The sequence below is a fragment of the Zerene cesonia genome, chromosome 7 (genome assembly GCF_012273895.1).
Source record: "Zerene cesonia ecotype Mississippi chromosome 7, Zerene_cesonia_1.1, whole genome shotgun sequence".
In the NCBI taxonomy this organism is placed as follows: domain Eukaryota; kingdom Metazoa; phylum Arthropoda; class Insecta; order Lepidoptera; family Pieridae; genus Zerene; species Zerene cesonia.
The window spans coordinates 4,185,708-4,198,270 of record NC_052108.1 but is presented as its reverse complement, the minus strand read 5'-3'; the positions used below and the strand labels follow the sequence as shown (position 1 = coordinate 4,198,270).

Sequence of the window (12,563 nt, the reverse complement as noted above, 5' to 3'; positions counted from 1 at the left end):
TTTAAATCATAAAAATTGTTACCACAACTATGAATTGTAATTTGACATTAATCTTTGTACCTTTTTTTATTTTATTTTTGAGTATGAGATTATAGTCATCTGGTTAATAATCCACAGTAGAAGACATGTTACGTGTTTATTTTATTTCCATCCTGTACAATTTTACTTAATTGCTATGTCAAATCAAATTCCGACGTGTTTCAACACGCTTCAACTTTTAGGTTTTCAACACAGAGCCAATGTGACAAAGCTACTTATATAAAAAAAATGGTTTTCCGTGCTACGCTTACTGTCCAGTGTCAGCTTACGACCGATAATGCGATAATGTATTTAGTGTCTTATGTTAAATGTATTCTGAGATTAACATAACCAGCTTCATACCATACAAAAAAAAAAAACTTATTTTCACATCAATTGTATGTAATGTAAAACTACAATTTCAATTGTATTCAAATATACTGAATCACTATCTGTTTCCGCGACTTCGTTCACGCGTACGTAGATTCAAATTCTTCAAAATAAATGATAAAAAAATATTGAAATCCGTCCATTAATTTACGCGCGAAAATCGGGCGACAGACCGACAAACAGACAAAAATTTCAATTTCTTCCTCTGAAGAACCTACCTACTTAAGCCTGGGGATATTTTTTTTTTGTTTTTATTCAATATATAGATAATGAAATTAGTATTGAGGACTCCACCCCTATAGTTATTCGTAATGTGCAAACCGTATATATAGAAAAACCTGCTTTCTTTCTTTCTATGAATTTGGTCAAAATATGTACCTACGGCCAAATTATCTTTTTCAAAGAAGCATATGATAAGAAAAGATAAACCTAACGCCGTATCGATTTTGTGTATTTTCTTTTGTTTAAATATTATTATAGCGCTTTTAAAGGGTTAAGCGCTGACCTATAAATAGAAAAGATGGTATACAATTGCGTCTTTATTGAGCGACCTGATCAACATATAGGTTAAGAAGGAAACCACTAAAGTCCACCTTATCTTTTATTAACGAAGATAATTTTTTTTTCATAAACAAATTCAAAGCGTCATTAATTTTTTTTTACTTTGAAAAAAAGACAAGGATGGTTTTTTAAGTCATAAAATTGGATTTTAATAGATTATCGATTTTTGTGTCAGCTCAGGTTATGTCATGAAATTACGTAAATGGTAGCAATTCCCTTGAGTTCTATAGCCAATTGCTGGTAATCAAACATTTCAATTAATAAACGCAAATTGGAACATACGTACCAAGTAAAAATAAGTAAAGGAAATTAATATTAACAACCAGTATGCTATCATAGTCTATTCGAAATGTCTTCGATGCTCTAAGTCTGCCTTCGTTTTTGCGAACATGGATTAATTCCTCTATTTTTAGATTTATAAAGCTAAATATAAATAGCAAATGAAACTTGAGAAAATGTTAACGTATAAGGCGATTCAACTATGAATAGGAACGCCGATGACCTGTGTCTGTCAAATGATATTTGAAAAATACGATTTAATTCGAAATCTTATTTACATATCAACAACGGTTTAGTTTATTTTGCCTAATTCTAACATCAAATTTAAATACTTAAACGTTACTACTGAACTCAGATTACTATTAATTCGTTTGAATAAACAGCTGCGACGTCGCAATATGGCGCTGAATCGATCCTATTCATAGTTGGATCGCATAGCATGCCAAACAAATTTACCAAAAACGTGTCCTGGCAATGCGCGCAAATGACGCGGCGCATGCCAGGCAACGTGGGCACGGGCGGCGTGACGGGCGACGGCGCGAGGTTGATGATCCTCTTGCAGTCCGCGCGCGGACATGCGATGCGCTGCGACGACGACTTGCAGATCAACAAGCAGTTGCAGGGGCAACGCACGTACTTCTTACCGGGCGGCGCGTTCCGTATCGGCTGGAATTTGTGTGGTCCAATACAATGGAAATAAAAAACAAAAAATACTTAATTATTAGAGTATTTATCTACTTTATACATATAGAAGAATATGTAATTTATGCATTTGAAAAATTATTTCGAAGAAAAAAGCAATATCTTTAGAATATATTATATGCAACTAGCTTTTGCCCGCGGCTTCACATGCATTAATTTGGAGTCGTTTAATAGATGTTATTATACATATAATCTTTCCCCTTGATTCCCTGTTATCTATTTAAAAAAAAGCTCCATCAAAATCCGTAATTTTAAAGATCTAAGCAAACATAGGGACATAAGGACAGAGAAAGCGACTTTGTTTTAGACTATAATATAGTGATGACAGAAAAATTATAATTAAATAAAATTTCTTTTAAATGCAAGTATGACTTGAAGCCTCATTGATGAACTTTATTATAATACCCTTAAACATACAACATGTTTATGTAGAGATTGTCAAGTGTGGTAAGTATTGATAAGTTATGTATCAAATTACAACAACTCATCCTTGGTCTTCTACAATATCAGGTTTTGAGGATGCTATGTGATGAAAACTTCTATTTATGCAACATATTATACGTCTAATTGATTCTAGTGTCTTCTTATTTTACTGATTTTTAAAATATGTATTATGCAATTAACATAATATACAAATTACAATGAAATAAGTTATTATGTATCATATATGACAATTATATTATGGATATAATTGTATATAAGTGAATCAAAGCTAATCAAATAAAAATGTCTTTATACACAGATAAAGACAAATTTCTGTAAAAATTTAATAATGTATGTTGTATAATTGAACTTTAATATTAGTATTTTTACAGTCATAAGCTTGGTTAGAAAAAAAGGTTCTAATTAACATTTTATTACCCTTTCACCTTCCTTGTAACAATAACACTAATCACAATCCATATGTAATTTAGTTAAAAAACTTGTTAAGCAACTCATGTAATGTTCATGCCCATTATTGTATAATACACATTATAACATGTTTGATACTCACCGTTGCTTCATTACATTCAGAACATTTTACAACATGCTGCTCCCTTTTACCAGATATGTCAATCATCGCTTGACAAACCCGGCAAGTAACCATTGGCGTGCCTGCTTGCTGGTAAGGCGGTGGAAGTTCATCTGGGCCTATTGGCGATATGGTGCTGACATTCTCCTCCTCTGTCAATACAAAATGCCACAACCTTGCGTGATTCAAATAACTACGTAACTTGTTGTTACGCTTTTATTTTTGATTCCACATAAATTTAGTTCGGTTGCACAATTCAGAGGTTTGACACAGAAGAAGTAATAAATACATGGAAACATTATAGCAATGTTTAGTAACATAAAATAAAAATAAAAATTAGTTGAATCATCAGCTGTCAAAACAATTGTTCTCCGATAAACTTACCATCTCTCAGCAGAGGCTGATTTTCACTTTGTCCGTCACCCATTATGGAAACACTAATAATTTTCAATCGATTGTGAAAGTATTTTGGTTTTTACGATTTTTCAGAAATTAAATTGTTATTCCAACTTAACTACAGGTACAAGCACAGAAAAAACTAAACCAGTTTGACAAATGACATTAAAATTGTTGGTGTTGCCGACGTTTATTTGGCTTAAAAATAATATGTAGATATATATTTTATATTATGTGCTGTAATAGGCCCGCAACTATAGATGATGGTTTAAAAAATATGAAGCTGTAAACAATGTTAACTCATAACTAAGTGGATTAGCATTTGAAAGAGAATTAATGAACAAAACGTTTGTCTGAGTGTTATAATTTTTAACACGAGTATTACTTTGCTGTATGATTTATAAATAACTTTTAATTTTATTAGTTACTACTTAAATATATTTAAGTATGAAAACTAAAATACACGTGCTTCTGAATCAAAGCAACATTGACGTATCCATGTCAATGTCATAACCATGTGTTGATTTGAATTTTGTGTTACTTGTTAGTTGTTATATTGTAAGATTTTTTATTTTCTAGAAATAATTGTTGAAACAGAAGTCAGTTGAAATGGAGACTAAAGTTCACAGGTTTAGATATTATAATCCTAAACCAGAATCAATTGTTTGTGTTTCATATAACAAAACTAATAAAGTTCTAGCATTGGCTAGGTAAGTAATGTTATATCTTATTTTATATTCGTACGAAACAAGTTTATAATTATATTTTATGCATTTTTCAGAAAGAATGCTTCAATTGAAATATGGGACATCAAGCATGCTCCATTCCTCTTACAATTTATACCAGGTGCTGAAAATGCTTCTGTGGAAGCTTTAGGTTGGGTTAATGAAAGACTTCTATCAACTGATCTCGGAGGAGCATTATTAGAATGGGATCTTGATAAACGTCATATAAAGAAAACTGTTATGCTCACTGGTTATGCAGCTTGGTGTTTAGATGTTAATGATAATAATACCGCAGTAGCGGTTGGAACAGAACAAGGCTATGTCAATATTTATTCAGTTGAAAATGATGATATAGTATATCAAAAGTTGTTTGACAAACAAGAAGGTAGAATACTGTGCTGTAAATTTGATAAAACTGGCAATGTTCTGGTCACAGGTATGTTTTAAAATATGATACATATATTTCTTCAATTCCTTTGTATAATGGTCTTTATTAATATACGATATTTTTTTCAAGGATCCATTGATACCATTAGAGTGTGGAATGTAAATTCAGGGCATGCTACATGTCGCATTTCTTGTAAAAGAAGAGGAAAGGAAGTTATTGTATGGAGTGTTGCAATATTGTCTGATAATGTTATTGTTGCTGGCGATAGTCATGGTAGACTCAGCTTTTGGGATAGCGTAATGGGAGATCAGGTTGGTTATAAGATGAAGTAAATAACCTTAAAAGCAGAGTTTATTTCCTATTATTGATATTGGAAGGATTGACCATCTGACATATTGATTTGTTTCAATTTGTCAGATGCTAATCTCTTTCATGTTATGCAATTCTTTTTAATATTTTTAGAATCAGTATAATGACAACTAAAACAATATTATATAATATTTCAGGTTGAGTCTTTTGCAACGCAGAAAGCAGATATTTTATCGGTGGCAATATCAGATGATGAAAAATCTCTTTATTGCAGTGGTATTGATCCAATAATAACAATGTATGTAAAAGTTGATAATACTGGTGATCAGTCTGGAATACAGTGGGTGAAAAATATACAAAGAAACATTCATGAACATGATGTGAGGTAAGTTCGTTCTTGTTTTGTGATTCTATTAAGAAGATAAAGTCTAGTATTATTTAATTTTATCAATGGATTAATTAATTTTTGAAGCAGAATATACTGGCATTTTAATATATTTAGACACTTGACGCAATGTTACAACCATATAAATTTATAACTATTGAAATAGAAATTGTATTACCTATTTCTTTTCTTCACCAATGTAATCTTCTTTTTTATTCCTGTTATCAATTGATTAGTCTTCAACATTATAATTGTACAGTCTTTTTCTCTGTTTATTGACACTTACTATCCAATAAATTAAAGTGAGTAACGAAATTAAGTGACAGACAAACCCTCGGTTTGAAAACTAATTTACTATATTTGTACTCATACTTCTTTTTACGTTTTTTTCAGGGCACTTGTCGTTAGTGGTGAAAGGTTAATATCTGTGGGGGCAGATGGATATTTGACATTGTCTAGTTATCCTCCAAAGAAAGTTATGAGAATCCCTCCTATGATACCCAGTCCTCGTACATCATTTTGCGCCATGAAAAAATCACTTTTACTTAGGTCGGTAAGAAATTAATTCAATGCTACTAAAAATATACCTATAATAAATGGTGGATAACATTACTAAAGTATATGATAATATGCATGCATGCAAAAAATGTAGTTGTTTTCTATTATATATTTATGCTACATAATTTTTTCTAGTTCATTCTCCTTCTCAAAAATATTTTTAATCTGTAGGTATAGCAATCACTTAGAAGTATGGCAACTTGGTTCATATGCACGAGATACAAGTGGAAAAATAGTAGTTAACAGTGACATCAAACAAGAAATCCTAACAAAGAAATCAGGGGCCTTAGAGAATGATACAACTCTTATCCATGTCAACAATCACGAAAAGGAAAGATCATTAAAAGTAACTGAAGAACCCATAAAACTAGTATCAATACAAACAAAATCGAAAAAAGAAATTATTTGCTCTGAAATGGCGCCAAATGGAGATCTCATAGTGTATTCTACAGACAGTGATATAAGAATGTTAAAATTGGTAAGTGCATGTATAATTTTTTTTTTTGTTTTATTAAGTCTGAAAAAAATCTGATTGTACATAAGACAAACAACGAAGGAAAACAAACATCTATTTTATAATTTAATCTTTTTATATAATTAATATATTATTTATAATAAAGAGATTGTCATTTATGATGTCATAGCCGACATATAGAAGTGCTTTTTAACCAATCAAAATACACGAAATTACATTTTCGGAAAACAATTTCTACAGAGAAGAGAATGCAACCTTTTTTATAGATTTCATCTGCTTTGTTTTCAATATCATGTTTCGTTCATAGGATGAAGACCAAGGTAACATTTCGTTACGCAAAGTCATTGTAAGCGGTGTAAAAGCGTGTGACGGAATTGTTTTCACCGAAGATTCTAGTAAAATGATTGTGCATCATAATTCGGAGTTGTTCCTTTTACAAGTTGACCCCGATGCTGGGGCCTCTGTGATACACTCTGTATCAACTGTTAAACGTAAGTAAATACGCTTTAAATGGGGCAGTATTTTAGTTACTGTATACTAGGATTTAAATAAACTGATTATTGTGTAGCATTAAGTATTTATTAAACCTTTACCTGAAACATTTATTTTCAGATTTAAAAGGCAGACCCATCCTTCATCTAGTGATATCACAAAAGTACCCACAAGGCTATATTTTGGCCATATCTAATGTTAAAGGTGATATATCAGTGTGGGGACTAAAGAATAAGAAACTGTGTCACATGTACAATGTACCGAAGCATACCTGTGTTCCATCCAGTATGGCGATAATCGATGGATTACTTGTGATAGTTTATGTTGATCAAAAGGTAGGTATTTATTCAACAACTAAAATAATAGTTTGAAAGAAATCTGGTCACTAATCAGCATTTTGAAGAAAGAAATAAATAAACAAACAATTTGATTTGATAAAATTATTTATTGGCGTAAAATAATTATTCTTACATGTTATTTTAATTTATCTATTTAAATATATATATAATTACGTGTCACGTTGTTTGTCCGCGATGGACTCCTTAACTACACGTCCGATTTTAATCATATATGCACACCATGTGCAGATTGATCCAACTTAAAAAATGGGATGGTTTTTCTTTCAATTGAGGTAAATAACTACTTGGGTGGAGCTGGGGCGTGCAGCAAATATATGAACTATATTTATTACATATTTAATTCACAGGTGATAGAATACGATATATTGAAGGAAGCAATGTGGAGTTGGCCCCAACACGGCAGCATCCCATTCTGGACTAGCCGCAATATGGCCGCCAAAACCATAAGCAAACATCCCGCGAGAAACGCATACGTTTTCACTGATGAGGTTTCAATTTGGACGGTGGAGAAAACTGCTGTGAGTATTAGTAGCTAAGCGTATTTAAGAAAGAGACAGGAAAAAAGAAAAAAATATTAATTTGATCAACATGACATGATATAAAACATTGACGACATACATAATTACTTTTTACAATAATCATCGTCATTTAAAGTTGCTTGTAAACAGTAAATAATAATATGGTCTGTTATATTTTAAAAAAAGCTAACTTAAACTGTTAAAATTATTTTAAATTTCGCTGTCGTAGTTTTTTGTTGTGTGTCTGTAGTGTAGACTATATGAAGCCTCCTCACTGTCGTCGTATCTGGTTGTATTTAGCTATATACAGCTAAATAGTACCAGATTTTTGGTGTACTAATAAAAGAACTAATAACGGGAAAATATGTTTGCTTGTTTTTTCTTTGTTTGTTTGTCCGTTTGTTTTTCATAGACGAGGGATGTCATAATATAATTTATGTGTCTTGAGATGGCCAATAGAATTGAGAATTGTAGCGCAAGCACGAAAACAATCGTCAAAGTATTAGCATCGCCATCCAGAGTTTTTTATATGGAAATTGGAAATTGAAAGGCGCTTCTGCTATACTACTTACTGCGCGGACGAAGCCGCGGGCGATAACATACTAAAAATCCTTTTACTGCTAGCTGGCTTAAAAGATTCGATCGATTAGTGGGTAGTCGAAATTTTTTTTTTCTATTATATTATTCTCTTTAGCGAATATTTAAGATGTGACCGCGTATTAAACAATAAAATACCTAATAAATTACTTTTTATTCTGATTTCAGAGCCAGTCCGTTGAACCAAACAAAAAAAAGGTTCCAATGAAAAATAACGAGAGATTAGGGGTCAATGTAACGCCAGTTAAGGTGGGTGTCGTTTTAAAATAATGTTCAACGATAATGCAATGGCAAAACTACAATGTCTTTAGTCATTGCTGTTTTAAAAAAAATATATAGATTGGTTAAAGGTAAAAAATAAAACTATATTTGACATATTTTCTTTATTTATTAATTCTACAAATGACAAAATAATCTAAATATAAAAAAGTTGTTCTTAAAAGTAGCTGTTGCACTTAACCTAGTATAATTGTTTTTAAAATGTAAATTGAATATTGAATAAGATATATAAATAAATAATCCACAAAATCTAAACTAAAATTATTTGTCACTATAAATTTTAAATGTATGTATTCGATATATTAATATTCCAGTATTTGGCGGGCTTCCACTGGATAGCGGAAGACGAAGCTGTCATCGTAGAAGTACTGCCAGAGAACATAATAATGCAATTACCTCCAGTAATGGTTAAACAGAGACACAATATATCAACAAAAATATAAGTTTTTATTAAAAATAAGACTGGTTTTATTTATATCAAAACATTTTCGTATTTCTATTGAATGTATAGTGCAGTAAAACAAATCACTCTTAGAAACGCTTTCACAACTTCCTGATATATTCCGTTTAGTATATGTGTTATTTAATAGTCACATAATCTACGAAAATGTATGCCAAAAAGGGCTATTAGGGATTATCAGCATACAGTGAAACCGGCCTTTGTTGTAGTGGCATTATTCAATAAAATAATTAATTTACTTTAGAAACAATTATTCATCTGTGATAATATGAAAAATATCCTCATTCCACCTTTCATTGAATATGCAATAATTTTTCATATGGTGATACACACAGTTGTTGTGGTTGCGCCCATACTTCGTCCTTTATGTCGTGTCGTGCTGGTGGTAATTTGTATGATATAGGGTTTCCTTCCACGCTTCTGTGAATATTTAAGCATCATTGACTATATATCTATATTATACAGGTAACACAAAACAAAAAAAAACATTTTGGAATTTTTGTGTCTTTGTAGTTCGGCTTTCACGTAAAAACTACTGGACGGATCTTGACGATTTATACTATATATATAACGACGTTTTCCTTCACCGTTTTAAGCAGTTGTAAATGTTATATTTATTATTATTAGATATTATTATAAAATTTTGCAATATTTCTTAATTCATAGGATTGGCTATTACTCAAACATAAATGATATCTAGCTGTTACTTCTTATTTAATTCCAAAATAAATCACTTTCTAGTATCTAATAATTAATTAAATAAAAATACATCTTTATAACAACACAGTAATATGGCAAAACATCGACAATTATTATTATAAATAATCACTGTTAATGTTTCAAAAATATGGAACGCATTATAGTCTTTGTAAGAGGGTAATATTCTCTGACGAGTACGAAATGGGTCAAACGCATACTACAAACAATCACTGTCCGTAAGAGGTTGAATATAGCGAAATCTTGTATAATGTCTTGTAAATAAGCTAATCTATATAAATCTTTAAATCTTTGATGTCTATCCCAAATTACCATCCCACTAATGTACCATAGCATAACTTACCCGAGGAAAATCAATGTTTGCTTATAGGGATCGTAGATTTGTCCTGGTGGCAGGGGTGGTCTGGTTGGGTAGTTACGAGACGTGTTGACAAGTCTCCCGAATTTTTCTAGTGTACATTTAGCTCGATGACCAATCATGCCTGTTTTTAAATAGTAGAAATCAGAATGAAGCCTCTTCACAATAAAAATATGTAATTCAAGCTTTCCATTCACAAACTTTATTCAGACTTAAATTTTCAAATTATTCTGAAGAGACTGACTAAAGTATTCGCTTAAATACAAAATACCCATATGATTCTCTCGATGAAGAAAAAATATATATAATAAACAACAATTAAGCAATTACATGCTCAGTAATTTTTCAAATTTGTTAATTAGCTACTTACCAGAAGTGGTTAGTGGTAGGGGTTTTGGCGAAGGTTCCACTGCTACAGTATCCTTAGGTTTCTCAGGTTTACAATTAACAGATCGAAGAGCATCTCGGTATTCTTCAAGATTTAAACCTAAAAAATTATCATAACAATACTTTTACATATCATTACCACATTTTAAAATGCAACAGCAACTAACTTGAGATCTCAGAAACAATCGTATAATAAATGTAGTTAAAAAAACAGCACACATTAATTATAGAATTAACTCAATTGTCTCACTTGTAGAGAAATTATTCAATCGTGGAAATTATGACAAACTTATTAAATTATTGTATTATTACCGATCCTTAAAATGTGTACCATGTTTGAATTATATCTGTCTGTTTAACGTGGGTGAAAATCAAGACTCATGGTCGGTTACATACAAACATGCAAACATACACTAATAAAAGCGTGTTAAAAACGTTATCGCCTATCAACGTTTATACGTGTATTAGAATTAGAATACATATGATTCTCTCGATGAAGAAAAAAATATATATAATAAACAAGTAAGGAAGAGGTTTATTTTTTACTAAACATTTATCATTAACCAAAGGCTACATAACGTGTATAAATTTTTAATGTAAGTCCATAGATAAAATAATAAGGAATAAAAAAGTAATATACTTGATTAAAATGTATGCCGTTCATCAGGTATGGTAAAGGTTCTACTACTGCAGATTATTATCAACCATAAAAAAAAGTTTTTACCAATTTTTTGAGCTTCCTCCTCTTGTATTTCTCTAAGGTGTTTGTAAAATCCCCAACGATGTGGCCAAAGGCGGGCTGCCTCTTTCTTCTTCTTCGTCACAGATGCCCTGGAAGTATCACTTGTATGAATGCAACTTATAACATTTTATCATAAATATTTAACTTATATCAGTTACAAGGTTTGCCTATGTGTAGGCAAACCTTGATTTGTAACTGATATAAGTAAAATTTTCTCATTAGTTAATTAATTTTATTAACACTATATGTCGTACAAAATTCCCTCCGCTTTGACTGGATCTATAGAAGGTTCTTTTCGGGCTCCTACAATTCCTGTATTAGCTTGGTTAGTGTTTTCCATTATAACAAAATTGTTATCTAATAACAAATTCGACGTGATTGCAACAAATCGACCAAACGTAACGTTGCTATCGCCGTGGGTGAACGCAAACTGTATTAAAATATGTAGGCATACAAATGTATTACAATCTATGTTTTAAACTATAGTATAATAAATTTAAGATTTGTTCTTTGTTGGAAAAAATTCTTAATACATTTTATTTTAAAACTTTAATATATTAATATGTGTAACCGAACGAATTGCGCATGATCCGTAAAAGCTATGTAAAGAACATTAATTGTGGTTCGTCCTTTAAGCGATCTTGTCATTAAAAGTCATTAAATCTTTTGTCTGTAATTATTTCGTTACGTTTGCGTGTATATTCTACTTCTTAGTGCTATAAAATTTTCATAATTTGTCCATAGTGCTGCCTATACAGTCGGTACCTATAGGTAACGTAGGTACATGCTGACTAAGTAGGTTCTTAATTTATATGCAATGCAAATTTGTCTTTTTATATAAAACACAAGAACACAATTCAATTTTTTTCATGCTCACGATTACTTATATCGTATATGCTTCCACTGTGTTGGTGGTGTAAAATTTCTAATAAAATGTGAACGTGATTCGACTCATGTGTAGCCCTACTTGAACTAGATAAACCTATTTAGTATTGAGTGCAATGACGTGATGTAAGTGAAAAAGTTTGGATATGATAAGTATTGATTAACAAGAAATAGTGTTGCTATACCACTTGGTAAATAAGTATATTAAAAATGTACTTATTTTTTAGCACAAGTTGAACAAATCATGCAGACACGAGGCATGTTTGTAACTTTAAAGTTTAAACTAATCTCAAACCTATGCAAAAGAGATGTTTTAATTTTCTCATTTTCACAATCACTTCGCTCCTGTTTGAAAACAATATTAAATATAAAGTATCTTTCCAATGAACTGCCTAGACGAGCAGGGTGAGAGAGATATTTGTGTTTGTCTAGACTGCATATGCAGTTTCTCAAATTTTAATGTTATTGCTTTATTTAACTCCAGAACCCCTTCTTCATTTTGCAAAGGTATTGCATCGTATAATCCTTAATATAAATGTAATATAATGCAAAATCATAACGTTATCATAAT

At 31.0% G+C, this 12,563-nt stretch overlaps 3 protein-coding genes across 3 annotated transcripts in view; 1 reads left to right on the top strand and 2 right to left on the bottom strand.

Annotated features, from left to right (window-relative positions):
- The window catches only part of LOC119828288 (type 1 phosphatidylinositol 4,5-bisphosphate 4-phosphatase), a 7,414-nt gene extending 3,898 nt beyond the window's left edge, over positions 1-3,516 (bottom strand). The window contains exons 1-3 of the mRNA XM_038350405.1: positions 3,347-3,516; positions 2,945-3,114; positions 1,705-1,914 (exon numbers count right to left, since the gene is read on the bottom strand). Of these exons, the coding sequence (XP_038206333.1) occupies positions 1,705-1,914; positions 2,945-3,114; positions 3,347-3,389 (423 nt within the window). The 5' untranslated portion in view covers positions 3,390-3,516. The remainder of the gene's footprint in view (positions 1-1,704; positions 1,915-2,944; positions 3,115-3,346) is intronic.
- Positions 3,517-3,860: 344 nt separating this feature from the next.
- On the top strand, positions 3,861-8,916 carry LOC119828254 (U3 small nucleolar RNA-associated protein 4 homolog). Its single transcript, XM_038350361.1, has 11 exons — positions 3,861-4,068; positions 4,140-4,519; positions 4,601-4,782; positions 4,978-5,165; positions 5,559-5,714; positions 5,895-6,201; positions 6,506-6,689; positions 6,811-7,025; positions 7,397-7,567; positions 8,333-8,413; positions 8,758-8,916. The coding sequence occupies exons 1-11, from the start codon at positions 3,968-3,970 to the stop codon at positions 8,884-8,886; spliced, it is 2,094 nt and encodes a 697-aa protein (XP_038206289.1). The 5' UTR covers positions 3,861-3,967; the 3' UTR covers positions 8,887-8,916.
- A 53-nt stretch (positions 8,917-8,969) lies between these two features.
- On the bottom strand, positions 8,970-11,447 carry LOC119828209. Its single transcript, XM_038350311.1, has 5 exons — positions 11,362-11,447; positions 11,090-11,223; positions 10,349-10,465; positions 9,964-10,102; positions 8,970-9,323 (listed from the first exon to the last, which is right to left on the bottom strand). Exons 1-5 carry the CDS (start codon positions 11,445-11,447, stop codon positions 9,197-9,199), a joined length of 603 nt encoding a protein of 200 aa, XP_038206239.1. The 3' UTR covers positions 8,970-9,196.
- Between the last annotated feature and the right edge of the window lie 1,116 nt (positions 11,448-12,563).

Excerpts from the sequence above, each read along its gene's own strand:
- LOC119828254 (XM_038350361.1), top strand. The coding sequence starts at position 3,968 with ATGGAGACTAAAGTTCACAGGTTTAGATATTATAATCCTAAACCAGAA. Across the intron at positions 5,715-5,894 it reads AAAAAATCACTTTTACTTAG|GTATAGCAATCACTTAGAAG; the intron begins GTCGGTAAGAAA and ends TTTAATCTGTAG. Across the intron at positions 8,414-8,757 it reads TCAATGTAACGCCAGTTAAG|TATTTGGCGGGCTTCCACTG; the intron begins GTGGGTGTCGTT and ends TTAATATTCCAG.
- LOC119828209 (XM_038350311.1), bottom strand. The coding sequence starts at position 11,447 with ATGGAAAACACTAACCAAGCTAATACAGGAATTGTAGGAGCCCGAAAA. Across the intron at positions 11,224-11,361 it reads GTCAAAGCGGAGGGAATTTT|TTGCATTCATACAAGTGATA; the intron begins GTACGACATATA and ends AAATGTTATAAG. Across the intron at positions 10,466-11,089 it reads GGAGGAAGCTCAAAAAATTG|GTTTAAATCTTGAAGAATAC; the intron begins GTAAAAACTTTT and ends ATAATTTTTTAG.